Genomic DNA, 27,946 nt, shown 5'->3' with positions numbered 1-27,946 from the left:
CCATTGTTTCCATATCCCTGTTGCATAGTTTTCATTCGTATATTCAGTAATTCTGCCTGCAGTATCTGCGGGGTGGATTGAGTAGCTCAGTAGCTGCTGTTGCCGGTCCTAAGCCCGGAAAAAAGTATGAGAGTTGGCTTAAAGCTGTAAAATTACAGCCACAAAATAAACATCTTGAGGCAATAAACGGCACGACGATTCCACATTTTAGTGGCGGAAACCCAACAGCGCCTGTTTCACATGTTAGTGGCGGCTGAATTAATATCCTCTGCTGCTAACAACCATAGTTGTAAATCGGAGCTTGCTCCACTTATGGTTGATAACCTTTGATAAATATGGAAAAGTCTTTTACTAAAATAATTCCACCATCCAACCCCTTAAGGATGGAGAAGACTACATCAGATTTGGTGGGTAGTTGCCTAAAAGACAAGAATGAATTTGAATTCTCAAAAATACATACATACAGTATAACCAAACATACAAACATGAAATCAAACAAAAGTATATTAACTACATTGCGATGCGCAATATAAACACCTTACTGAAAACCGGAAAGCTCTAGAACTTCACAGATGAATTAGGTAGGCAAAATATTGTCGTGGTAGGGCTCCAAGAAATGAGAAATTTAACAGAAGATCCATTTGAATCTCAAAGTTATAGAGCACTAGCAAACGTACCCGTGCTTCGCTACGGTACTCTACATTGTATACGGATATCGAAGTAAAATACTGCACATGAAGTGAATAAGATTTTTTAAATTGCATGTGTCTTGGCTTTATCCGAGAAACAGCATTGTGAAATCCACAGACGTTGTTTCCAATGTAAGTACAATTTGCGGAATAGCGATGATAACGGCAAGTCCAGTTGTCTACTGAAATTCACAAAGTTGGTAATTTTCATTTAACGGTAGGCCCCATTGCCTAGTGCGCGGCCAAAACCGATTTGGGGAGGTTTCATTACAATGGCAGACCCCATTTCCTACTGTCAGAGAGATTACAGTTGAACTTTTATTACATCTGAAAGGACCTTCCCTCCTGCCAGTCAAAAGTGAGTTGCGTTCTTATCATTATAATGGCAGACGCATTTTCTAATGCCAGTCAGCATACTGCTAGCCACACCGAGTTGGTGAGTTTCCATTATAATAGCAGGCCACTATGCCTAACGTCAGCACATTTTAGATGGGTAAATTTGTTTATAATGGAAGACATCCTTGCCTACTGACAAACAGAATCGGGTAAAAGAGTTTTGAAAAAAATTGCACGCTCTCTTGTCTTTTGCTAGTCGAATCGAGAAGGGAATTATGCATTAAAATAATGCACAGGAGATGGAGGACGACCCCATTCTTACTGCCTGTCAAAGTCGATGTGGAGAGCACTGATTACAATAGCAGACGCCCTCCTTCTGACAGTCACTATCGATTTGAAAAGTATTTAATAACAATGGCAGACAAACCCTTTCTAGTTTGCTACAATCGACTTCAATGAATGAATGTAGTCGTCATCTGGAAGTATATGGATGTTTACCTTCATTTACAGAATAACTGCTGCAAAACGGTACACCAAATCGAAAAACGGATTTTACGATAAGACGCACTTTCTGGCCACATTTAGCGATCAAAATGCCTGGTCCTATAATATGTTCAAGTATCTCATCTATTTAAAGGTAAGATTGTTTTAGAAAAGTTGAATAGGGTGAAATTGGTGTAAGCTATTCACTTATAGAAATACTTTTCAAATACTTATGTGACAGCTTAAAACATACAATTTGGCACAAATACGGCTACTGGGTGGCCTAATATTTGTGTAGAATTTTATGAACCTACCTTTCCTATAAGTGTGTCAAACAATGAAATATACTTGTAAAAATCACCAAATTTACGAACAATTCAGAAATACGGCCAAATCTAATGTATAAGAGAGAGACAGAGAGAGAGATGACAAAAGTCATAGGACCAAAATTGTAGATCACTCCAGATTGAACGGAGATTGTGCCATCCATTTTGTGACATGACTTACCGTTTAGCCAACAAATACCTCAAAAGGAATGTCTGTACAGTCATTAAAATTGCCTCCAAATTTCGATAACTTTGGGGGTAAAAAGTGAAAAATTGAACATCTTGGAATTTTTCCGTCAGTTAAGGACTAAAAGCTATAATTTTACCAAATTTCAATTTTCTACCTCATCTGGAAGGTTGTGCCGCCATCTTGATTTGGGGGGACGAGGGATAAAAATTAGGAAATTCCTGAACATTTTTAAGCCCACGAAACCTATAGGTTGTCGCTTTGGATGAATTATACGACTGCGTTCTTATGCCGAGTCCAAAATTTGAGGCCCCCCCCAGCGTGCCCCCTTCAGGGAATTTTGAGAATTTTCTATTTTTCTAGGGATTCTGGGGTCATTAGCTTCTCCCATACCAAGTTTCAAATTGCTGAGATTTCTGGAAGTGCCTCATTAATTCACGTCTTTTTTCATTTTTAAATATTTATATACACATCGCTCTAGACCAACTTGCTTTTATATATATAGATGAGGGATAAGCATGAGCACGTTGGAAAGTGCAGACCTCCACTTCGAGATTCATAACTCCTAAACGGTGCATGATATTAACAAACGGTTTGCGCCATCAGACGCCTTATTTATCACTCTACATGTTTCTAAACCATTTCCTCGTATCTCCCATATTTAGGGGGTAAATTGAGTTCAAACATTTGAATAGGGGGAAATTTGAGTACATTTTTAACGTTTTACATTACTTTTTGCATACTTATGTATAATCTAGAATCATGAAATTTGGTCCATATGTCGCCACTGATCGTGCCAATGTGCGCACACAACTTGATGATCCTATCATTCATATAAGAGTGTCAAACAATGAAATATACTTGTAAAAATCACCAAATTTACGAACAATTCAGAAATACGGCCAAATCTAACGTGTAAGGGAGAGAGATACGACAAAAAGTCATAGGACGAAAGTTGTAGATCATTCCAAATTGAACGGAGATTGTGCCATCCATTTTGTGACATGACTTACCGTTTAGCCAACAAATACCTCAAAAGGAATGTCTGCACAGTCATTAAAATTGCCTCCATATTTCGATAACTTTGGGGGTAAAAAGTGAAAAATTTGAACATTTTGCAATTTTTCCATCGGTTAGGGACTAAAAGCTATAATTTCACCAAATTTCAATCTTCTACCTCGTCTGGCAGGTTGTGCCGCCATCTTGAATTGGGGGGACGGGGGATAAAAATTAGGAAATTCCTGAAAATTTTTAAGCCCACGAAACCTATAGGTTGTTGCTTTGGATTAATTATACGACTGCGTTCTTATGCAGAGTCCAAAATTTGAGCCCCCCCAGCGTGCCCCCTTCAGGGAATTTTGAGAATTTTCTATTTTTCTAGGGATTCTGGGGTCATCAGCTTCTCCCATACCAAGTTTCAAATTGCTGAGATTTCTGGAAGTGCCTCATTAATTCACGTCTTTTTCATTTTTAAATATTTATATATACATTGCTCCAGACCGACTTGCTTTTATATATATAGATACATTGGAAAGCCAGGCCGAAGGGTCATGTAACACTGCCCCCAATTTGGTACATGATGCATAGTAAATTCGAAAATAATAGATTCTGTAATTGATTTTAAAGCCATCTCACCGAGAATTGCAATTCTAACTTTACAAACCACAAACAAACTTTACACCATCATAAATGCTCATGTCCCTATCAATGAAAAAAATTTCATAAGAAGTCAATTTCTGGGATTTCCTTGATCATACAATGAATAAAATAAATATGAATAACATCAAGATCCTTATAGGGGCCTTTAACGCTCAACTGGGTACGGAAAAGAAGTATCGAGATGTACAGTAGAACCTCGATAATTCGAAATCGGTTAATTCAAAATCCCGCCTAATTCGAAGAAGGTCTCGTTCCCGGAAACATGAGATACAGTTTTGCATGTTATTTAAATTGTTTAATTCGAAATACGGATAATTCGTAATTCGAAGTACAATGTCGGCCCCATTACCGAAATTTAGACTTTTAATTCGAAACTGCCATTACATTTTAAAACAGTAGTATGTTACAGAGTAATTTCAACTCGAAATTTATCCGCGTCATAATAGAACGCGTGTTCCGGAACGTGGAGTGGTACCGTAGATTTCCGCATTTACACTCACTTCGGTGGATCTACAGTGCGCTTCATGATTACTAAGTTGAATGAAATCGGAATTATTTTGTATTCAAACTTTTAAGGAACGCCGTAATATCACGCAACGGGTAGTGTGCGGGAAAACAGAATCCGCGAACACTGCCGATGCCAACAGTTGATGAAAATAATAATAATTTAAGAAAAAACGTGGCTCATATAATAAATTCGTAGGCACCGAACAATATTGTCATTGCCGATGAAACTGCATTACTTTATTTTAATGCGAGCCCAAACGATCATATGGTTTTAAAGGAGGAAGTGCCAGCCCGGGAATCGTACAAGTGTGAGGGATGGGAATGCACATGGAAGCGAGAAACTTTATCCCCTCGTCATAGGAAAGATCGATAAGCCACAATGCTATGGGCGTCGGGAACTTTCCATGCCAGTACAAAGCATCTAAAAATGCAAACAGTACAGAAATCCAAAAAATAATGCATTTGCACAGGGGAACCAGCATAATTTATCCCCGTCTTTGAATTGTGTGATATTTTTCTTTCGTTGCGTGAGGTTATGTTTGTAAGTTATTTACCCAAGTGCATTATTTGAACATTGTAAATGCACCTTGTTGGATAAATGTTGGAAATAGTTTTTTCCCATGGCATTTGAAAGGTTTAAACCGTGAATCGAGGTGATTGCATGTATTAATGAGTCTTAAAATACTTTGTGACGCGGCAAGTGTTTACATTTCTGAAGTACAAGATAAGTGCCATGGCGGTAAATCGTACAAGGATAGTCATCGGAAAGTTCGATTTTAAGAACATCGGGCACTTTCTGTGTAAATACAAGGCATCTAAAATGCTTACAGTACAGTAATTCAATGAATAAAGTACTTGCACATGGGAGCCAGCATAGATTTCTCGTCTTTGAATCGTGCTTTTTTTTTTCTTTTTTCTTTCTTTCGTTGCGTGAGGTTATGTCTGCCAGCAAGATATCCAAGTGCATTATTTGAATACTGTAAATGCACCTTCTTGCATACATTTTGGAAATAGTCTTTTTTCATGGCATTTGAAAGGTATAAACTGTGAATCAATGTAAAATGCATGCAGTAACGGGCCTTATAATATTTTGTAACGCAGCGAGGGTTGATACTTTTGAATTGCGAATTGGCGGTTAATTCGAAATCACGTAATTCAAAGTCCGATTTTTGAGTCCCAATGACTTCGAATTAACGAGGTTTTACTGTAGTAGGAAAGTGGGCTCCTCACAAATTAACAGAAATGGCCAAAGACTCCTAGAAATATGCGGAACCCATGGACTAATCTTCAAATTTACATATTTTAAAAGAAAACCACACAAACCTAAAACGAGGAAACATCCTGATTGGACAAAAGGAGAATTCTTTCACAAGGAAATACACAATGTCAAAGTTCTAATGGGAACGGACATTGATTCAGTTCATTACTTAATTAAAATAAAGTTTAAATTTACTAAATTAAGAAGAAAACAATCTTCAACACTTACCTCCTCGCGATGGTGGTGGAGCCTGTTTTTGAGGAGGTGGCACCTGCTGTTGAGCAGGTGGCTCCTGTTGAGAAAGAAGCACCCGCTGTTGAGCAGGTGGCTGTTGCTGAGGAGGAGAAACCCGTTGTTGAGCAGGTGGCTGTTGTTGAGGAGGTGGCTGTTGTTGAGGAGGGACCCGTTGTTGAGCAGTTGGCTTTTGTTGAGGAGGCGGCACTCCTTGTTGAGTAGGTGGCTGAGCAGGAGGAACTCCAGTTCTGCCCAAGCCTTTATCTACAGCCTTCCCTCCAGTATCGCCTCCACCTACTTCCAAACAGAAAAGGCAAGGGTTGTGATTTCTGAGGGGTAAATGGTGGCCTTTGAAGAGTACTGTTCGGTCATTTATCAGCCAACCCTGGGTGATGGTTTCACCAAAGGTTAACAAGAATAAATACTGCAAGGAAAAAAATTTCACTGATTACCTTGTTGGTTTCTTAGTAGGTTAAAACTGGTGGTAACAACAGATGATGCAATAGATCTGATGAATTAAGAGCACTTTAAAAAAAAAAGGTATACATAACAGAATGCTAGTGTATTGTTTAATTTAACATATAACGTTATTTACTGATGTGAAATTTAAGTATATACAAAGTTATTTTAAAAACCTATAACTTATAACTTGCTATAACTTCTGATGGGATTTATACGTATGCAGGTGATTGTAAAGTCTAGATTTTGTCACCCCATGACACACCCTTGGCGATATAGGTTCTTTATACTTTCTTTTAACATAATACACATAACCTCTTCATTCCCTGGGTCCAAATACGAGGACCACATTTTATAATTTTATTTTACTTCCTTGGTGCAAGATTTCAACAATTGAAACCCAGAGTCCTCTTCTGTGGACTTTCTAGTACCTATTTTCAGCTTCAGAAGGCACCACTGTGAATCTACATCAAGTTGTGTTATTCTTTGCCAACTCGTGTTCTGTGAAAACGGAAAAATGGCACCGACAGGTGACTGCCTTTCACGGAAGTGGAAATAAATTCAGCTAGAGCTTAGTACTTGGATTCATAATGATTTTATTTGCAAAGAAAGGTTGAAGGATAGCTGTGATAATATATGTATAGTTCCGTTTTTATGAGTTTCGACTTGACAGTTAGCCGGAAGTCAGCCGGTGGTGCCAAATTGCCATGAATACAAACAGCTGATTTACGATACACAACACAAACAGAAATGTAAATACTGGAATATAAGTCCATAATCGGTTATTCTTTGTAGCAACATACATGATTCACGTAAGATCAATAATGCACAATACATTTAGGATAAGGCTACAAGATAAAAATATGTCGATGCTCGAACAGATAAACCGTGAGAAAATTAAATTAAATTTCTACTCACCATGTAGAAGATCTCGCGTTGCTGTTAGATTCAGTTTCCAGTAACGAAGGAAATAATCCTACAAAGCGAATATACCACTCATTTCTCAGTCACTATCGGCACTGCCATCGTCTGTTGAGGTTTCACTCTCGCTTGACCCTAAAGAGATAATAAAGTCTTCAACATAATCGTCTGAACTACTTTATGCCCGTTCCTTCTGGCTATCCACCACATAAACTGGGTACTGGGGCTTGTTTTGTTTCAAGAGATCCATAAGATCCCCCTTCCCCATGTCGTCGCGAACCGAAATATTGTGCTCCTTCAACCACTTAATCAACTCATTCTTTCTAGCCGCCATTGTTGGTGCTTTGTCAAGAATGACTCTCTAACATTACAAACAATTTCCCAGGCCCGGCTCCTTAGTGGAGTACCTCGTCCGAAGGGCTTTCTTCTCTTGGGAGCTTCATCCTTAAACGTAGGCGTCGACATGACAAAACATCAAATTCACACACGGGCCTAAAAATTAACCTACTATATAACTACCGAACAAAATGTTAAATTAAGCTACTGTATAAAATAGATCACCTGTTACACACTATTTACTACAATGTAACGCGCTATACTATTAAAAATACTAAACAATACATTTATAAACTCTACACTGCGAAATATAAACCTAGCACAAAGACACACAAAGACCGCAAAAAGAACTGAGCACAATACAACACACAGCTGATAGCACGTGGTTACAGTAAACAACAAATCGACAACATTGCTAACCTCAGCAGGAGTCTAACGTGCTCTAGCGGAGCAATCGGCTGTCTATAATTGACTGTTGATTAATTCACTTACCCTCCGCCAAAAGGCAGCGCCCAAACGTCAAGTCGAAACTCATAATAACTGAACTATAGTATTATTATTGTTACACTACGTTCAGTACAACATCAAAAATACATGGCCCACGTGTGAACCTCAGGTCTCAATTCCGATTGTGTTTTATTTATAAGTTATGTGTTTTCATTCAAGCAATATGGTTTTAACTGACCAAGAACTGTTAAAAATGGTGATTCTGAGTTATCAGAAGATGAACGTATGCCGAGTTATCAGATTGAAAAACCCTGGAATATTACTTGAGTTTTTCATTACATTGTTGCCTCTTGTCTGGTGTCAGTTAAATATTTTCTATTTTATATGGTTATATCAGCAAAATCATAGTACAGTACTCCAGCATGTCAAGTTGGAGGATATCAGAATTTTCATACCGTGACAGTGAAAAATAATTTTTCTTTGTGTGTTTTCCGAATATTATTTGGAATTTGCAGAATATCATAAAAATTCCTTCATTGTGTTCTTTTTAACATATTTAATTGTATATGCTTGAAAAATAAAAGATTTTTTAATTTTTCACTAATGGCAATATCCCCTTTCATCAAAACACCAGTCCTGAGGTCCACATATGTGGACAATTCATTCCAAGGTCACTGCTCGCAGAGAATGATTTTTATTTATGACTGTGTTTAAAATCACCAAATAATTCACCAACACTAATTTGTTTTTTCTCTATGATTATCATATTTTAAACTACGTACAGCTGCCCCGCTAGCATAGTAATACCATCAACTACAGTAACAGTCAGCCACAAATGCACCGGCCGGCTACCTTTAAGCCGATGGGCCAAGGACAAGAAAAATCAGGGACAGAAATACAAACAAGAAGAAATAACACAAGAAACAAGCAATAGACACAGTACTTACCAACAAATACCGTATTTACCCCGCTGTCAAATAACGCTCGCACCCTCATTTTAGGAAGGCTCATTTTGAAAAGAAAAAAAAAAATGAAATGAACTAAAATTCCTTCCATCAAATGAGTAACGTAGGCATAAACAAATATTTCGTATCACTCCACGAGGTCCACGTGGTCTTTACGCAAATATCACTGCTACGAAAATGAGCAAGGCGGCCTACTTGCGTGACAGGTATTTCATTAATCTGAACTTGCAATAGGCTCAATTCCCTGTAGATGGGAAGATTTGTTGTCTCTTGCATCACTAGAATCCTCTCCTAATTACTTACAAGTTCGTGGAGTTGGCTTTTATCTTAGCTTAATGCTACGTAATCCGAGAACAGTTAATTTTGTATTCACCAACAACATTATCTCGAATAACAAGTATTATCTCGGTTTTAAATTTTACTGGAGATTGATTGGCCGGTAAAATGGGATATCTAAGATAATAGCCTTCCAAGATGGCTACTCGTAGACGGCTGGAATGTCCAATTGCTAGAGAAAATCACAGCAACAAGTAATATGACCAAGATTATGCAATTAACAAACGTCTTAGATGGATAAAAGTACGTGCGGTATATTTCGAGGACCTACGACGACACTGATTATCAGACACATTTTAGGTTATCTAAAGCTTCGACACTGTCAGTGTTATCCATAATCGAACATAAGCTGGAATTCCCAACACATAGATAAGCCTAAAATGAAGCCTCGATTATAGTTTATATCTTGTACGGTACATGACTGGGTGACATTTAAATAAAGAATAAAGAAATACTGCCTTATTTGAGTGAAATATACAATGGGTAGGCCATAATTTGTTTTCTTATTATCTTTGTTAATGCTTTCTGCCACCAAATTTAATAACAATTCACTCTCTCGGAAAGTCATATTAGGCTTTTCTTGATTTCTGCTCAATAGCCGACATAATTTATGCAAATTATTTGCAAACCACGAATGGAATAAAAAACTTTGTTTACATTTCGATAGCGGTGGCAGCACAGTCATTTGTTTTCCGAGCGGGCGTGCGTTAGTATGAAAAATTTGCGGTTCAAACTCAGGTTGAAATAAAAACTTAGTTTTGGTAAACCAGGATAATAAATTCTGTGGTGAATACGGAAGTGAGCATTATCTGAGATAATGACATTATCCGAGTTTGGAAAATCGGAGATAACAGCAAAAGTAACTGACGTTGGTGAATAAGGGCCTAAAAAACTTCTCATACGTGGTCACTTTTTACTGGACAGTAACACGACCGGTGGTGGATAATTATTTTCGTGCAATGTAAACACTTGAAATAGATACACCAGCGACATCTGATGTTAGTTTTGCGACACAGTAAATTACAAGTCTTTGTAATACAGAAATCGGACTTCCAATTAAGTGATTTCGAATTAACAGCCATCTTGTAATTCAGAAATACCAACCCTCACCAGTTTTCGCGGATTCTGCTTTTCCGCATAGTGCCTACTACGTGATATTGTGGCGTTCCTTAACCTTTTTCAGTCCAAAGTCACCTCGACATCATGGTTAATTGTACCTGGTCCAACGTCGAGGTCACCTCGACATTATGTTTTGCTCTCCTTGAGAAGTTATTTATTGAAGTTCTTTGATCTGACTGTGGTCGATCAATGTCCCTGGAGATTCTAGAGCAATTTTTTGTGCACAAAGGAAGTCGTCGTGTTACCTCCATGGAAATAATACAAGATATAAACCATGTATCATCATGGTTACCCACGGCCTATCAGATGTGTTTACATTGAGTAGTGCTGCACACATTTTGTACTAGGATTGTTTATCTGTGAATGCTAATTGTCTCAGTTGAATTTGACATATACAAGCCGTAAATATGAATGAAGAAGTAATACGTATGCACGTTTATTTACACAGCAGTGACGATGATTATTTGAATTAGATGAGTTTGGAGAAATGTCAAGTGAAGATTAAGGTGTAGGGAACTCCAGCATTGCAAGTGAAACTTCAGCTACTGGACCTGTGCATAAAAAAGTATGGAATGATCCCGGACCATCATATGCTGTTTCTGAAGATTCAGAAGAGGAATTTCCAGTGACTGCTACAAGGCAAGAAGACGCGCGAAGGTAATGGGCCGGAGTGGAGGAGCGGATACAGCACATGATAATGGGGATGCTTCTGAGGTCAGTGATGATAATTTGAGTAACAGTGATGCTGAAAATACTTCCGAACATACAAATGGGAATTCAAATGGCAATAGTGTTTACCAGAATGTAACATTTCATGATAATGAGCCTCCTAGACTGAGTTATTCATCAGGTCAGAAAACTAGAGGACCGCAGGTTCCTTCTAACTGTATCACTCCACTTCAGTTTTTTATGTTATTCTTCACTCCTGCACTGATGACTAAAATTATTATGGAAACTAATTCCTATGCAAGAGGGAAAATTACTAAGAAAAACTTGTCTAAAATACTCTATTTGGCATGAATGGGTGGATGTAATTGAACAAGAAAGGTGGGCATTCTTAGGCCTAATTATCAATATGGGAATTGTTCATTTGCCAGATATGAAAGATTACTGGTCTAAAGAATTTGTTTGTCGTGTGCCTTTCTTCAGTGAAATTTTCACTAGGAAACTTTTTTTTACAAATATTTTGGGTGCTCACTTTAGAAAAGACTGAAAATCAAGGTACCAGCCGTAGAACCAGAACTCAGAAAGTCAGTAATTTTCTAAATTATGTTGACAGTAAATGTAAGGTATATTTCATACCTGGGCCGAACTTGTCAGTTGATGAAGCTGCTGTTGATTTCAAGGGAAGAATATCCTTTATAATCTACAACCCCAAGAAACCAACTAAATGTGTGCTCCGTGTGTATGTTTTGGCGGACTCTCTTTGTGGATACATTGTATCCTTTGTGCCTTACCACGGAAAATTGACGACCGAAAACCTTATCAAACCTGACCTTCCCTTTACCTCTAGAATTGTACTTCATCTCTACAAGAACCTGAGAGAAGCGTGGCCTGATGTAACTGGTTACCACATTTTCACAGACCGCTTTTACACTAGCCCGACACTAGCCACTGAACTTCTTAGTGTAAACTGTCACCTCACTGGAACACTGATGCCTAACAGAAAAGATGTTCCTTCACACATGAAGAAGCCAAAGTTGAAGAGAGGTGAGAAGGTGGCGTGTCGTAATAATGAGAATGTGTACACATTGGCCTGGCATGACAAACGTGTAGTGACTATGCTCAGCACATGGATCACATCATCATCAGAGACCATCAGGAGGAAAATACAGGAGAAACAAAAAGAAAGAAGTTGTGGAAAAGCCCAGTGTTATAGTGAACTATACAAAACACATGGGTGGTGTCGACACTGTTGACCATTTAGCGTCCACCTACTGTTTTCTCTGCAAGACACTGAAATGGTGGAGAAAGTTGTTTTTCTGGGGGGTGGAAATCTGCATTATCAATGCGTACATACTGTATGTGGAATGTTCCAAGACAAGAAATATCAAGCCCATGAATCACATCAAGTTCCGACGACAGCTCGTAATGGAAATGGATGGTGACTATTGCGAAGGCAGCAGAAATTCCAGAGTGCGACCTTCAACAGCTGACAAAGAACAAAGACTGAATGGCAAAATGCACATAATAATTCAACATCCTGAAGGAAAGCACAGACTGCATGGTGTGCTCAAAGCGAAATGTTCCCTGTGGAAGAAGAGAAACTACCTTCATCTGTGAGACATGCGAAAGGAAACCGGGTCTGCATGTTGGCCAATGCTTCAAGAGACACCATACCCTCAAAGACTACAAACTCTAAATGACAGTGGCGTATCCTCAGGGTTTCGGTGGGCATTAGTCCCTGCATCAGATCAATTTCCTGGACAGTACTAAGAGACAGTTTGCCAACAGGGGGTAGTGATATCCAGGTCAAATGGGGAGCCTCCACCTCTGCAAATGACCTGCTAGGGACGTTAGACTTTTGTGTAAAGCTGTAAATAACTCACTAGACACATGTTTATAGAATATAATAATAATAATAATAATAATAATAATAATAATAATAATAATAATAATAATAATAATAATAATAATAATAATAATATAATTATAGTTACTAATAAAAATTGTGAGCGTAATTTGACTAGGTAAAAATGTGCAAAATTAATTTGGATCAGACTGTTGGAACATGTGACAAAATTGGACTGCAAAGGGTTAAATGCTGAATACAAAAGAATTACGATTTCACTCTATTTTCAACTATGAAACACACTATAGACACACCAAAGTGAGTGAAAGTGCGGAAAGCTACACCTGCCATTCTGGAAGACGCGTTCTATCGTGACGCGGAGAAATTTTGAATTTAAATTACTCTTTAAAATATGGTACTATTTTAAACAAATGAAAAGTCAGTTTAGAATTAAAAGCTGAATTGTTTTCCATTTAAATATGACGTACGGGGACAGTTTTTTTCCATCTATGGTTGCACAAAGCATAACTGTACACTCGGCGTCGAAAACTAGGTGAGCCAGGAGCGTGTTGGCAACCTTGAAGCAAATAAAACCCGCACCCCAATTTCGTGCCTCAAAATTTTTTTTAAATATGCGGGGATTATTCGCGTAAATACGGTAGTCACCATCCAACCCAGAGGACCATGAATAAGGTTTTACCTGTTTCAGCTTTGAATTGCTTAAGATAGTGTAGAAAACTCAACGTTAAGGTAAATCAATAATTTTAATTCAGGAAAATAATGAAATTAACATAGCAAAAATGGTCACCGTCCTTTTAAGAAACAATCGAATTATTGGAAAATAGAAAGTTAATACATTAACAAAATTCAATGATTTCATGATGCAGCCATGAATAACTTAAAAAGAAACAATATGGTAACTATGGGAATAATAATAAATTAACATCATTTCTGTGAGGTTTTAGTTTAGTGAGCTTTCACAAGGGGATTAAATTCTAGCTCCCCCAAATTAATTATCTTCAAATACTCTGATAACTTCGAAGACCAGAAATACCCTCAGGGAAGGCAGTAAAATATACTAAACCTAGAGACGAAAATGGGATTGGCAAATGCTTCCCTACAGCAAAATATTTATAATGGGAAAATAATTTCACGGCCAACCAAAGAGAACAACAGAGCAACACATATGCAAAAAAAAAAAAAAAAAAAACCCGATTTCCATAGCAGCCAATACACAAACCAAGCCGATGCTAACATCCTGGGAGACCACATCATGCATGTGCACGCCATGGCTTCTGCTCACTAAGTCCCTTCACATCATGGCTGATCATTGCTCGCCAACACAGCTATACAAGCTTTATCAAGATGCCATGCGCTGATTGGTCGATGAGAGGTACGAGGGGCGACCAGTGTAGACCGCTAACGCAATATCGCAGCACTCAGCAGAGGCCGTAGGAAAATGCCAGTTTAATTGATGAATACATGTATGAAGTTTTAAAGGAGTCCGCTTTGAGTCCACAGACAAAAATACAATTAACATGGGCTATGTAATCCCAAAATCACATCTGAAGTACAGGAAAAACCACATACTTTAATAGTTTAAATGAAATGGATTTCCATAGCGTGATAGCCAGTTCTAAATTGTTTTTGGGAAGGGGCTTAAACACGTAATTCCATAGCACAGCAGATTACAGCAGATTTTTAAAATTTTATTCAGCTCATTTGTTTCTATAGGGATGTGCTCCAGTGAAAAAATTAAGAGGTGCAAACAAATAGCATTTTAACAGAATGTTACTCCCGTCTAATCAGTAATCACTAACTCTTCTTGCTAGCCTATGAAGTCCTAACGACATTGCAGTGAGTTTCTCATTGATTGGCTGGCAGGCACGCCCAGTTTTTCTGCCTCCCGTTGACTCATCACTTCCCGCTACACAGCGCAGCGACAGCACGGGAATGCCCGCACTTCGCAGTTCAGGTCTGTGCTTAGAACATGCATTACGTGTTGATCTGTCGCTCCAACTGTTCTCGAGTTGTGAAGAGTTACTTCGGGGTATAATTCTCATAATGCCTCCACATGTGTACACGATAGACGAAAAGGTAATTATGTACGATAATTATGTGAAAACAGAGTCATGCAGGGAAGTTATTAGGCGATTTGTAACACAATTTCCAGGTGTACTCCCTCCACATAAAGAGAGAGAGCGGAAACTTGTAAACAAATTGAGAGGAACTGGTTCTTTACTCGATAAGAAATGAAGTGTAAAAAAAATGTGTACTAAACGAGTAAGAAGAAAATGAAATGGCAGAAAGATTAGAACATACGCCTAGAAAATCTGCAAGACGATTTGGACAAGCTTTGCATGGCAGGCTACGAAAATGTTAAAATTGAAACTATACAAGGTAACTGTAATACACAAACTGCATCTATGTGACCGAGATAAACAGGTACGTTTTTGTAACTGGATGTTGCGAAACATTCATGATAAATTAACTGATCCATGCTATATTTTTCTCTGACGAAGCATGGTTCCATTTACATGGGTATGTTCTGACACAGAACAACAGATATTGGAGTACAGAAAATGCCCATCGCATATACAAAATTCCTCTACATGACGAATGGATTGGAGTATGGTGCGCACTGAATGGTTACAGAATTATAGGACCTAACTTTTTTCAGGGCATAATTATGCATAAAGATACAGGGATAATATACTCAAACAATTTTTTGACAAACTGACTGACACTGACTGCTGAAATTGACATTTTCAGCACGACTCTGCCACCGCGCATACAGCTAATAACTAGGGAGCGGATTTTTATGTGCTAAAAATGTGAAAAATATTTATTTTTTATGTGCTGAAAAACTTTAAAATATGTGATAAAAAATTTAAATTATTTTCCTTTAAATATCACATAACTACTCGCGCTCAAGAAGTAAATAAGTATAATGTTTTGTATTAGAATATGGTGCTACCAAACGTGCTCCTTAAGGCAAAATGGTGTCTGTGTATGGAAACGTGCTGTATAATTTTTGATATGCCAGAGTAGATATTATGAATGGTTATTTGTTTAAAGGTAAAGTTTTGTTTATATATGGCAAAAGCAACCTATTATCTTTGAGTAAATAGTACCAGTTCGTACTCACTCATCACACGCTGGAATATTAGTTGCTAGAAGTAGTCTCAGAATTGCAGTGAACAACAAAGGTCGTCTCCAAATTGTTCATCACAAATGCATGCCGATTATCTCTAAAGAACTCCTTATACTGCGAAAACGATCGCTCCACATCACAGGAAGTCAGGCGAGCATAGTTAAAGAGAGGAATGTCACCAACAATAACGCCATCAATTTCGCCAACATGAGCACCCTCTAATACATTAGAAATTTGGCACATTGTTTGAAATCCTCTTTTTCCTGAACAAATTTTGATATTTGACCTTTAACAGACCCTGTACCTGCGAAGCCGGGAGTGAATCTAATTTATTTTCAACAGCGCGCACTTCCTTCAGTGTTTCGGACAACAGGTTAGTGGATTTTTCAAGTATGTCTATAATTTTACACAAGAACCTTAGATTGGCAGATATAAACACCAAATCATTTTTCAAAAAACTGTCTTTTAGTATCTCTTGAAGAATCTCAATTGACGACGCGTCGTTTTTATCTAGCAGGTTCACAACGGATGCAAAACTTTCGAAATTGTCTGCGTAGTATACCACAGCGCTAAGCCAGGTACCCCACCGCGTAACAATAGGCAGAGGAGGAAGCGCAAGATCCGGGTTTTTCTCATTAAAGAGATCGATTCTTGGGGGTACTTTTACGAAGACTTTTTTGCCATTAGACACTAATTTATCCAGTTGAGGATACTGAGCCCGCACAGTTTCACATAACCTGTGTAGAACATGAACAACGCAAGTTACGTGTATAATTTTCAGAAAGCTCACAGAAAGGCCTCCATCTGCCTTTTTCATGTAAGCTGCACTGTCAGTAAGGAAAAGCAATACATGGTCGTATTTTATACCTTCTGGCCAAAGTAAGTGCATGGCTTCATTGAATAACCTAGCTACAGTGACATGGTTTGCAGCAAGCATTTCTTTACATGCTAGCAAATAAGAATGTTCGCGAGCAGTTTTGTCATTCTTCAACACACCAACTACAATATTTCCTACTTTTCTGCCACTTGAATAAGTGGTTTCGTCAATGCTCACCCATAGTTTTTCGCTATCACATACTGCCCGAATTCTCTGTAAAGTTTCTTCGTAACATTTTAGGAGATAGATTTTCCTTAATGTGGATTCGTCTGGAGACTCAAAATTAATGTACTTTGTTAGGAAATTTCTCAGTCCCGGATTATTTATTTTAGCAAGAGGAATGTCGGCGCAAACAAATGCTCTGCACACATCTAAATAATACTGGGAATATTTAGATCACCGCCGTCTCGATCCTCCTATAGAGACGACAGTGATTTAGATGGGTCTGCATTTGAAGTAGCTGGTTCAGCTATTAGTAATTGTCGCGAACGCACACGCGAAGCAGCCGCAGTATGCTTATTTCCAGACAAATGCTGGATTACTTGAGAACGTTGATTTGCACGTACTGTTTTACCACACGGTTGGCAAAATAATACTTTGCCATCGATAATGAAAATGCTTTTAAATTTCACTATATATTGTTGAAGACGCGACCTTGTACTCGACTTCTCTTTTGGCATTATTTTGCAGGTTACGACACACGCATTTACGGTGAATCACTGTTTCAATAAAAAGAATAGCAGCGGACAATGAGGGAAATATTTCTTATAAATCCATACAAAATCACGCGACCACGGGAATGATATATGGACCCGAACAGCTAACCTTACTCTTAGGAGTGATGAAATTCCACTACCTAATGATGGGGCAATATTCTTCCGAGTCTCCCATGTCGTAACGGAATTACGTCACCTTATCTCTCCGCGATTGCCTTTCGCTGATATTCTATAAACAAAACCCGAGAGGGCTGACTCATAAAGAGTTGGAATGACATCATGCAAGGAAACATCTTGTGCAGCAAATCAAATCGCTGTCTAAATGTAACGACGTAGCCAGTGACCAGAAAGTTTTAGATCTTATGGAGGGAAGTCCATAAAAAGCCAAAACATTCAGATACATTATGTTAAATACACTGTTAAAAACAATACCGTAATCGTAAAATGAAAATATGAGCATTGTTTTATAACACAGAAGCATTTTAAATTTTATTGTCAACAAATATTGCTGATTTATGTGCTTATTATAGATTTTCTTAAAATATGTATTTACATTTAAAAAATGTGAAAATATGTGTTTTTATGTGAAATAAGATTCAGTTTTTACACTTGGGGATGCACAATAGGAATAATGAACTTCGTAACTTGCGTTAAAACTTATGCAAAAAAATTATGTAATTACATAAAAATCCGCTCCCTACTAATAACACAAACTTAATTGAGGTCATTTTTGAAGACCGTGTTATTAGTACGGATTTATGGCCGTCACGGTCCCCATATCTGTGTGTGACCTTTATTTATGAGGGAGCTTAAAAAAAAATAAAGTGTACACTAGAAACCCTCACACGTTGGACGAACTGAAAGAACATATTCAAAGAGAAACAGTCTCAATTACAGAAGAAACTAATGGGTGTGAATCAGAGTTTCCTAAGAAGATTCCAAAAATGTGTGGATGAAGGAGATGATTTCCAACATTTACTGTCGTAAGGTATGAACTTATTTTCTTATTCTTAATTCATAATTTTCTTAATTCTTAATTTTAATTGTTCACATGTCATGCATAGATAAAGTGAGTGAAGTAATGTCCTTGTTGCTATGCTGCGGACTACGGAGTGATGAGTCAACAGGAGGCAAATAAGCTGGGTGTGCCTGCCAGCCAACCGATGAGAGAAACTTGCTGTATCATTTCACAGATTATCTGCTCACTCTGTACACATATTACTGAAATAAAAATAGTAGAACCTTAGCTACTAATCACCTGGTTAACAGACCTTAAGAACCGAAGGTTTTCAAAATGACTAGAATGAAATTCTACAATTAATACATTTCATCATATTGTAATATCCCTTTTCAGTGAAGAAAGAATGTTCTTGCCTAGGTTACAACAAAAGCAAATTTATAAAAACACTTGTGTACCTTGCGTAGGTGGTGTTGGTTCATGCCGAGTTTGCTGCTGGCCACTTCCTTTGCCTTTCCCTTTCCCCTTGCCCTTCTTCCCGCCATCTCCACTACTTTCCACAGAAGGCTCTGCTTGAGGTTTTGATGGCTGCTGAGACTGTTCGACAGTAGTACTCCTCTCAGAAGCTTGCTGTGTCTTCTTTTCTAAAAGAACAGAAAAGGTAATAACTACACAATTATAACCGGGGCTAGATTGTTATGTATTTACATGCTTTATTTTCCTATTAAATATACATGTGTGATATGTTCATGTTTCATGTCTAATACTGCCTAAAAAAACAGTTTTGAAGTACATAACTGTAATCAGTCGTGAGCGAGACAGCGTACTGTGCAGACGAGTTAGCGGAAACGAGGAGTGAGTGATGGGAATAACGCTGCAGCAACACAGGATAAGAATAGGGTGTTGGCATGGAGCAAGATGGTGTTGGAAGAAGGCTGGAGTAGAAAGAGTGGGGAGATAAAAGCAGCTCTAAGGGGCTGCTAGAAATGATGATGTGTGCGATGGTGATAGCGACGCTGTTGGTGGTAGGAGCAGAAATAAACCCATTCGTGTGGGAGGAATTGGAAGAAAAAGAGAGTGGTAAAGGGAGCAAGCAAGGGAGAGAAGAAATTAACCCCTCAGCGTCGCAGCCATTTAAATAGCTTTTTACCCCGCGGCCGGATGAGATTTCAACTACGCGCGACTGAAATACATCGATTCACTTAAAGCGTTACTACAAGTATAAGAGTAGCCCGATTTTCACGAAATTTGGAATTCCTTATGACAGAACTATGTACATGCAGATAATTACATAATTCTTTCACATTTCCTTAGTAATTTAGTTCTGTGTGATAGAGTTCGAAGCACTCTTTGAGACAGGGACTCAAGTCACACTCCTGGCAGCAGTACACTGACGTCTTCTTTCCGCCGTGTTTTGAACACAGGATACAATGTCTCTGAGGTTTGGATTTCCAACTCTTGGGTGCTAATTTCCTGATAAAATGCCTTTCCTGCAACCTTGGAACTGTATTATCTGATGCGCGCCGGCCTTGAATATTTCGTTCCCCTCCCTCCGGAGCGTATTTTGTAAACAAACCTTTCACCAGCTGAACCTGATAAGGTAATTGCTCAATATTTGTCTCTGTGGCCTGTGTGAGTATTATTAGAGAATTTAGCAATCAGAATTCATAGTTGAAAACTTCTCTTTGACCTGTATAATTATCTATAATCTCTTACACGAAATTTCCAAGTACTGTTTCCTCCTCATCGTCACTCTCATCATTTACCACTGCTACATCATCTATTTCATTATTACTGCTGGTAATACTGTCACTACTTCTTCCGATTAAACTTTCATCTGAATTATACAATATTTCAAGCACGTTACTGTCAGTCATACCACGGCTGAGCGCGGCGCGTCACACGGACTGGTGAAGCTGCAGCGAGACCGAAAGCAACAGGACGAAACTGAATGAGGGGAATAACATTTATGACGAAACAAACCAACTCGATACATATTTCAGATAAAAGTTCGAGACAACGTCTTTCAAACGAGATATATACCATGAACAACTGGTTCTCGTATCGTATGACAGAAAGCAGCACTAACTGATGCCTACACAGAGCGCTTGTGGAGAGTTACGAAAATATTACAAGCTGAGAAATAAAGACAAATATAATAAATAAACCGCACTCCCAATGTACAAATAGAGCAAAGAACATCACACGAAAAGACAAACTTCTCAGATCATCTTTTCTTTATTTCATTCTGTGGGAAAGAATGAAGCAAACTGACTTTTAAAAAAGCAAGAGGTTAGTGCTCAGTCTTATTTGACAAATAATTATCCTTACAAAAACAACTACATTATAACGATTTTTCAATTCTTATTTACAACGCTGATAAACCCGAAAATGTCTTCTTGGAAACAAAACAATTTGCATATCAGTAACTCCAAAACTCTTCGCGCTATAGCCGTAAATGTGAAACCATGTACGGGTCTATACCACGTATAGAGGTTGGCGGCTACGGAAGAAAAGAGGGTCTATACCACGTATAGAGGTCGGCGCTGAGGAGTTAAAGGAATGTTGCAGGAACAACGATCAACACAAATGAGGAAGTAGTGAGCTTGAGAGAGAAGGTGGGTTCATTGGAAGATGAACTGGTAGTAATGAAGAAAGGAGCAAGGTTGGCGATGCAGGAATCATCAAGGAAGAATGTGTTTGTTTACGGAGTACCTGAGGATAGAAAAGAATCGAAAGTGGAGTTAGTGCTGAAAGTGGTGGATGAAAATGAACTTATCAGAAGTGGATATTGATGACGTATACAGAGTGGGAAGGAACAATGGGAATAGGCTGGTGAAAATGAGATTGATATCAACCCTGATGGCCGATATACAGTATAATCTCGAATACCACCCGCCACGGAGTAAGACCCGCACCCTTATTTTAATAGACCAAAATTTTAAAAAAAAGTTAATCAAAATTATTTACATTCTTTACTAACACACATCAAATGATTAGAAAATACAAATAAAAGTAAAACATTTCCAGAACGATATCCGAGTTCGTTCATCATCATCATCATCATCATCATCATCATCAGTACCAACTTCGGAACATTCATCACCATCACCTTCCCATAAAATGCCGTCATCGCTGCCATCCATACCATTAGAAATGCTATATTTCCTGAAGCTCTTCCGTATGAGGTCTCCAGGGATATGTCGTCAAAATCCACAAACACAGTAGCTGAACTTCCGGGCGCTGAATGCGACCAGTTGGCGTCAGTGTGTGATTATCAGCTGCCATCCATTCTGTATAGAGCAGTTTCAAGGCTGCTTTAAATGGACGGTTCACGCAGACATCCAGCTGCTGTAGTATAGATGTCATCCCGCCCGGAATGACTGCTACGTCGGTTTTCCCACCCTTGATTAGTTTCTTCACAGCGTCTGTTGTGTGGCCGCGGTAACTGTCGAGAACAAGCAAACTCTCTTGTCCCAATAATGCACCAGGGCGACGCTGCCACACACACTTTACCCAGTCTTCCACAAGTGAACTGTCCATCCAGCCGGAGTTCTGAGATATGACAATAACACCAGCGGGTAGATTTTTAGGAAGCATCTTTCGCTTGAGAACAATGCACGGCGGCAATTTGGTTCCGTCTGCGAGAATACACAACATTAGCTTACACCGTTGTTTTTCATTACCACCTGATCTAATGGTAACACTTTTCGCACTCTTGACATTCACAGTCCTGTCCACTGGCATTTCAAAGTAGACTGGCGTCTGATCTGCACTGCCAATTTGCGAAAGCAAATATGCATTTTCCTTCCGTAACTGAATTATGGGACTAGGCAACTACCAAGTTTGTATAGTACGATCTCACTGTATTATACAATGCAATTGAACTGGATAGTCATAGACTTTGAGAGGGACTATCTAACCAAGAGCTAAAACTGTATGTGTACGAAGATTTTCCAGGTTTCTTAATTGTATATTGTGTAAATATGTAATGTGTGCCTATCTATTCAATACAGGTGAAGGGAAGATTGCTAGTTGCTTTACGTTTCACCGACACAAATAGGTCTTATGGTGATGATGGGACAGGAAAGGGCTAGGAGTGGGAAGGAAGCGGCCATGGCCTTAAGGCACAGCCCATGCATTTGCCTGGTGTGAAAATGGGAAACCACGGAAAGCCATTTTCAGGGCAGCCGACAGTGAGGTTCGAAAAATCTACCTCCCAAATACTGGATACTGGCCGCACTTATGCAACTGCAGCTCTCGAGCTCGGTGAAGGGAAGATTGTGTGTGCAGAAAGGTGATCTTGTTATTTTAAGATCTCTTCTTCCTCTTTCCTCATGGGGCCTCTAAATATTAGTTCCTAATTAGAGTCGACTTCTAAGATATTTTGCTACCATGTTTTTCCATCATTCCCACCTAGATATACCTGCTCCCTTCACAAAGTTGCAGGTTGTTCTTATTGGATTCTCTCTCTCTCTCTCTCTCTCTCTCTCTCTCTTCACCTGGTAGTCCTAGAGTGGAGAGTCCGATTCTACCCAGCGCCTCACATTTGAAAAATATGTGTTCGGCTGATTCCTCTGCTTCATTGCATTTCCAACATATATTGTCTCTTATTACTCCAAATCTATGTAGGTGCTTTTTCAGATGGCAGTGTCCTGTCAACAGTCCTACTACCTGTCTTATATTTTCTCAGCTGAGTTTCAACAGTTCTTTAGTATGCTTCCTTGTTTGGTCCTTTTATCAGTTTATTTGCAATCCTGCATCCTGGAGTATTTTTCCAGTTCTCCATTTGTTTCTTTTGTACCCGTTTACCTATGTAGTGTCGGGCTTGTCCATAGGAAATCCCGCATACAGGTTCTGGGCATACAAAATGTGTTTCTGCCCCTTTCCTGGCCAGTTTATCTGTCTTTTCATTTCCTTCTATACCTGCATGCCCTGGTATCCATATTATTTTGACAATGTTGCACTTTGAGACCTTCAGGAGAAGTGAATGGCAATACCAGACAATTCTGGATATTATCAGGACTGCTTCTCGTGCCTTAATAGCCGCTTGGCTGTCCATAAAAATAAAAATGTTCTTATTTCTATTGTTCATTTTTAACCTCTGTGACATCGTCTAAGCTGAGCTGCAGGAGCCGCGCCGTGTTGGGTATCTAACCTATCGTTTGCAAAGGCTCTACGGAATTTTTTCCTAAATACAGGTTATTGCCGTAATATCCACGTATAATCTTTAATTTGCAATAAGAGAACTGAATTTAAAGGTTTTTAATTATTACAAAATGTGTAAAGAAATGCGACACGAAACTGCGTAAAAGTCACGCTTTTTATTTTCATTTCGTATATCATGGTTGCAATATTTTGATACTGGTATGGATAGTATGAGCTAAATTGTTAGCACGTGTTGGCCTTTGGTTCAAAGGGTCTCGATTGAGTTTGATGATTTTAACTTTCCTTGGTTAATTCCAACGGTTCGGGGGCTGTCTGTTTGCCGAATTAAACATCAGAATTCATCTTAGGTAGGGCCGCATTTTCATATGCGCGTAGATCGCCTATCACTCGACAACTCCTAAGACCTGCACCCGGCTCTGGAGGCCACGCGCCATTGTTGTTCTTTTTATAATAATATATTTACATAACGAAGAATGTCCCAATACATTACCCGTATTTTATTATTTTGCTTACATCTTGATGAGTGCTCATCTGTTTTCACTTAACAATGGGAACACTTTCCGTGATCGTATAAAACATGGAAATTAAGCAGAATATGCCTCCCGAAAAGACTGATAATATAGTTTCTTAGTTGAACCCATTACGAACATTACTAAATCGCTCAGAAATTCGTTACACAATTCCACGAGTTTCAGAACTACCGCCAATGTTACACACGCACACAAACAAAGCCTTTCAGCTGCAACGAAGCACGATGCAGTTACTAAAGTTGTGTTATATAAATTCACAGCCTGCTACTTTTCACAGATTTCTTTTCTTCAAAATCGCAGCCTGCTACTTGTTTGAGAACATCTCATGGAATGAAGTAGCAGTTGAGGTAGAACAGGTGACAAAAGCACGGTGATAATCGATAATTTGATTATACATTTACCGGTCAAATTTCAAACACTGTATCTTGTATTGCCCGCTACTATCGAAAGTCAAACAAATCCAATTTGATTGCAGAAAGTGAAACCAAGCGCGGATATTAAAAATTCTTACAATAACATTGTTCATCCGTACAACCGTAAAACACAATCAAAATCTGTACGTTTTACGGAAAAACCAAAACTTAGCAAGTATGCCTTGTTAATAAAGCACGCTGCCAATGATTCTGCCTCCTATGATATTTTAGTAAAATAAGTTTAAGACTGCAAAATGTACAAACAGTTTTTAATTAAGTCATTAGTTATGAACATAAACCAAACCGAGATTGTAGATTGGCTGATGATGCTCTATAAACATGTCCTGCATATAACTTTATATTAATGAGGAAACTCTAAATCCAATAACGTTTTGATGTACTGAATAGGTGGTTTATAATAAAACATTGTTTGTTGTAATTAAACTGACTTTCAATACAGATTAAAAGACAAGGTTAGTTACTTGCAATTACAAGCATCGTTTATACCTCGACGGACGGACAGACGAACGGAGGGAGGGAGGGATGGGTGGGGTCTGAACTTTTGTACCAAGAATCATCTAAATCATCAATGCAAAAGTTTTCAAATAAGACAAAAATTTCTTGGTACCGTACTTCTTCGTGAGGTGATCAGTTATCACCCACATGATGACTATTATTGCTGTCATTAAAATGCATTCGCTGCAATAATAAGAGCTTTTTAATGTTGTCTGTAACATCTCCAGGATTCAGATCAGTATAGTAAGCTGGGAACTACACCTGAATAGTTCTTTTTGTATGCAATAGAACTACAACTGAATAGTTCTTTTTGTATGAAACAGAAAAGTATTCAAGATTAAACCAAGTTCTTCAGACTGAGCTATATCGCATAATCATCAGCATACTGTAACACAACTAATGCCACAGAAAGTATGCGTGTCCTTAACCTCAAATGGCTCAAATAAAACAGTTTCCCATCACTTCTACAAATTACCTGTATTCCTGGAGGAAGAACATCCTTGACTAGCTGCATTACAGCTGCAATATATGAGAACAAAGCGGGGGCAATCACACAGCCTTACTTACCACCAGTATTAATATGAAATGGCTCTCCAGAGTTGGTACTGATAACAGCCGTCGTCATATCAGTGTAGAATAATTTCAAGATGGAAATAAATTTCTGTGGAAAACCATATAATACAAAAATCTTTCACAAAGCATCACGGATTACAAAGTCAAATGCCACAGAGCGATTATTTTTGCTATTTTTTTTTTTTTACGTCACACCGACACAGATAGGTCTTATGGGGACGATGGGATAGGAAAGGCCTAGGAATGGGAAGGAAGCAGCCGTGGCCTTAATTAAGGTACAGCCCCAACATTTGCCTGGTGTGAAAATAGGAAACCATGGAAAACCATCTTCAGAGCTGCCGACAGTGGGGTTCGAAACCACTATATCCCGGATGCAAGCTCACATCTGCGCGTTCCTAACCGCACGGCCAACTCATATCAGTCATAAGTCGAAAGTAACATACATGAAAGTAGCGAGAAAAACCGCATACAAACAAGTGGGAACAATGGCAGGAGGGTATTCAGAATGAGGAGATGAAGGCTACGTTAGGTATGAACTCGAATGATGAAGCTGTACACAATAACCGGCTTCAGCTGTGGGGTCAGGTGAGGCAAATGGAGGAAAATAGGTTACCTAGGAGAATAATGGTCTCTGCCATGGATGGTAAGGGAAGTAGAGGGAGACAAAGATAACAATGGTTAGACACTGTTTCTAATGATTTAAAGATAAGAAGTATAGTTCTAAACAAGGCCATAGAGTTAGTTACAAAGAGAGGATTGTGGCAGCATTTAGTAAATGCACAGAAGCTTGCAGACTGAAAGCTGAAAGGCATAACAGTCTATAATGAAGATGTATGTATGTATGTATGTATGTATGTATGTATGTATGTATGTAGGGTGATAGACATAAAGCTGAAAATTACAGGCCGGTCAGTCTGACATGCACTGTATGTAATTTTTGGAAAAGCATTCTTTCTGATTATATTAGACATGTTTGTGAAATTTATAACTGGTTTGATAGAAGGAAGTTTGGGTTTAGGAAATGTTATTCCACTGAAGCCCAACTTGTAGGATTCCAGCAAGATATACCAGATATCCTGGATTCAGGAGGTCAATTGGACTGTATCGCCATTGACCTGTCGAAGGCATTTGATAGGGTAGATCATGGGAGACTACTGGCAAAAATGAGTGCAATTGGACTAGACAAAAAAGTGACTGAATGGGTGGCTCTGTTTCTAGAAAATATAACTCAGGGAATTTGAGTAGGTGAAGCTTTATCTGTCCCTGTAAAAATTAAGAGGGGAATTCCTCAAGGCAGTATTATTAGACCTTTATGTTTTCTTATATATATATATATCAATGATATGTGTAAAGAAGTGGAATAAGAGATAAGGCTTTTCGCAGATGATGTTATTCTGTACAGAGTAATAAATAAGTTACAAGATTGTGAGCAACTACAAAATGACCTCGATAATGTTGTGAGATGGACAGTAGGCAATGGTATGATGATAAACGGGGATAAAAGTCAGGTTGATAGTTTCACAAATAGGAAAAGTCCTCTCAGTTTTAATTACTGCATTGATGGGGTGAAAGTTCCCTTTGGGGATCATTGTAAATACCTAGGTATTAATATAAGGAAAGATCTTCATTGGAGTAATCACATAAATGGAATTGTAAATAAAGGGTACAGATCACTGCACATGGTTATGAGAGTATTTAGGGGTTGTAGTAAGGAGGTAAAGGAGAGAGCATATTTGTCTCTGGTGAGACCCCAACTAGAGTATGGTTCCGGTGTATGGAATCCTTACCAGGATTACTTGATTCAGGAACTGGAAAAAATCCAAAGAATAGCAGCTCGATTTGTTCTGGGCGATTTCCGTCAAAAGAGAAGTGTTACAAAAATGTTGCAAAGTTTGGGCTGGGAAGACTTGGGAGAAAGGAGACTAGCTGCTCAACTAAGTGGTACATTCCGAGCTGTCAGTGGAGAGATGGCGTGGGAGGACATCAGTAGACGAATAAGTATGGATGGTGTCTTTAAAAGTAGGAAAGATCGCAATATGAAGATTAAGTTGGAATTCAAGAGGACAAACTGGGGCAAATATTTGTTTATAGGAAGGGGAGTTAGGGATTGGAATAACTTGCCAAGGGAGATGTTCAATAAATTTCCAATTTCTTTGCAATCATTTAAGAAAAGGCTACGAAAAGAACAGATAGGGAATCTGCCACCTGGGCGACTGCCCTAAATGCAGATCAGTAGTGACTGATGTATGTATGTATGTATGTATGT

The 27,946-nt window shown here is 38.6% G+C and overlaps 1 protein-coding gene across 2 annotated transcripts in view; it reads right to left on the bottom strand.

The window, feature by feature from the left end:
• The window catches only part of LOC136856825 (protein argonaute-2), a 467,999-nt gene that overhangs the window by 411,055 nt on the left and 28,998 nt on the right, over nucleotides 1-27,946 (bottom strand). The window contains exons 4-5 of one of the 2 annotated variants that reach the window (XM_067134979.2): nucleotides 18,938-19,123; nucleotides 5,674-5,973 (exon numbers count right to left, since the gene is read on the bottom strand). In XM_067134979.2, coding sequence (XP_066991080.2) covers nucleotides 5,674-5,973; nucleotides 18,938-19,123 — 486 coding nt within the window. Of the gene's footprint in view, nucleotides 1-5,673; nucleotides 5,977-18,937; nucleotides 19,124-27,946 lie in introns of both variants that reach the window. The other variant, XM_067134978.2, reaches the window with a different exon arrangement.

This window comes from Anabrus simplex, chromosome 1 (genome assembly GCF_040414725.1).
Source record: "Anabrus simplex isolate iqAnaSimp1 chromosome 1, ASM4041472v1, whole genome shotgun sequence".
NCBI classification, from domain to species: Eukaryota; Metazoa; Arthropoda; class Insecta; order Orthoptera; family Tettigoniidae; genus Anabrus; species Anabrus simplex.
Note: the sequence above shows the minus strand (reverse complement) of the source record. Positions and strands in the feature narration are given on the sequence as shown.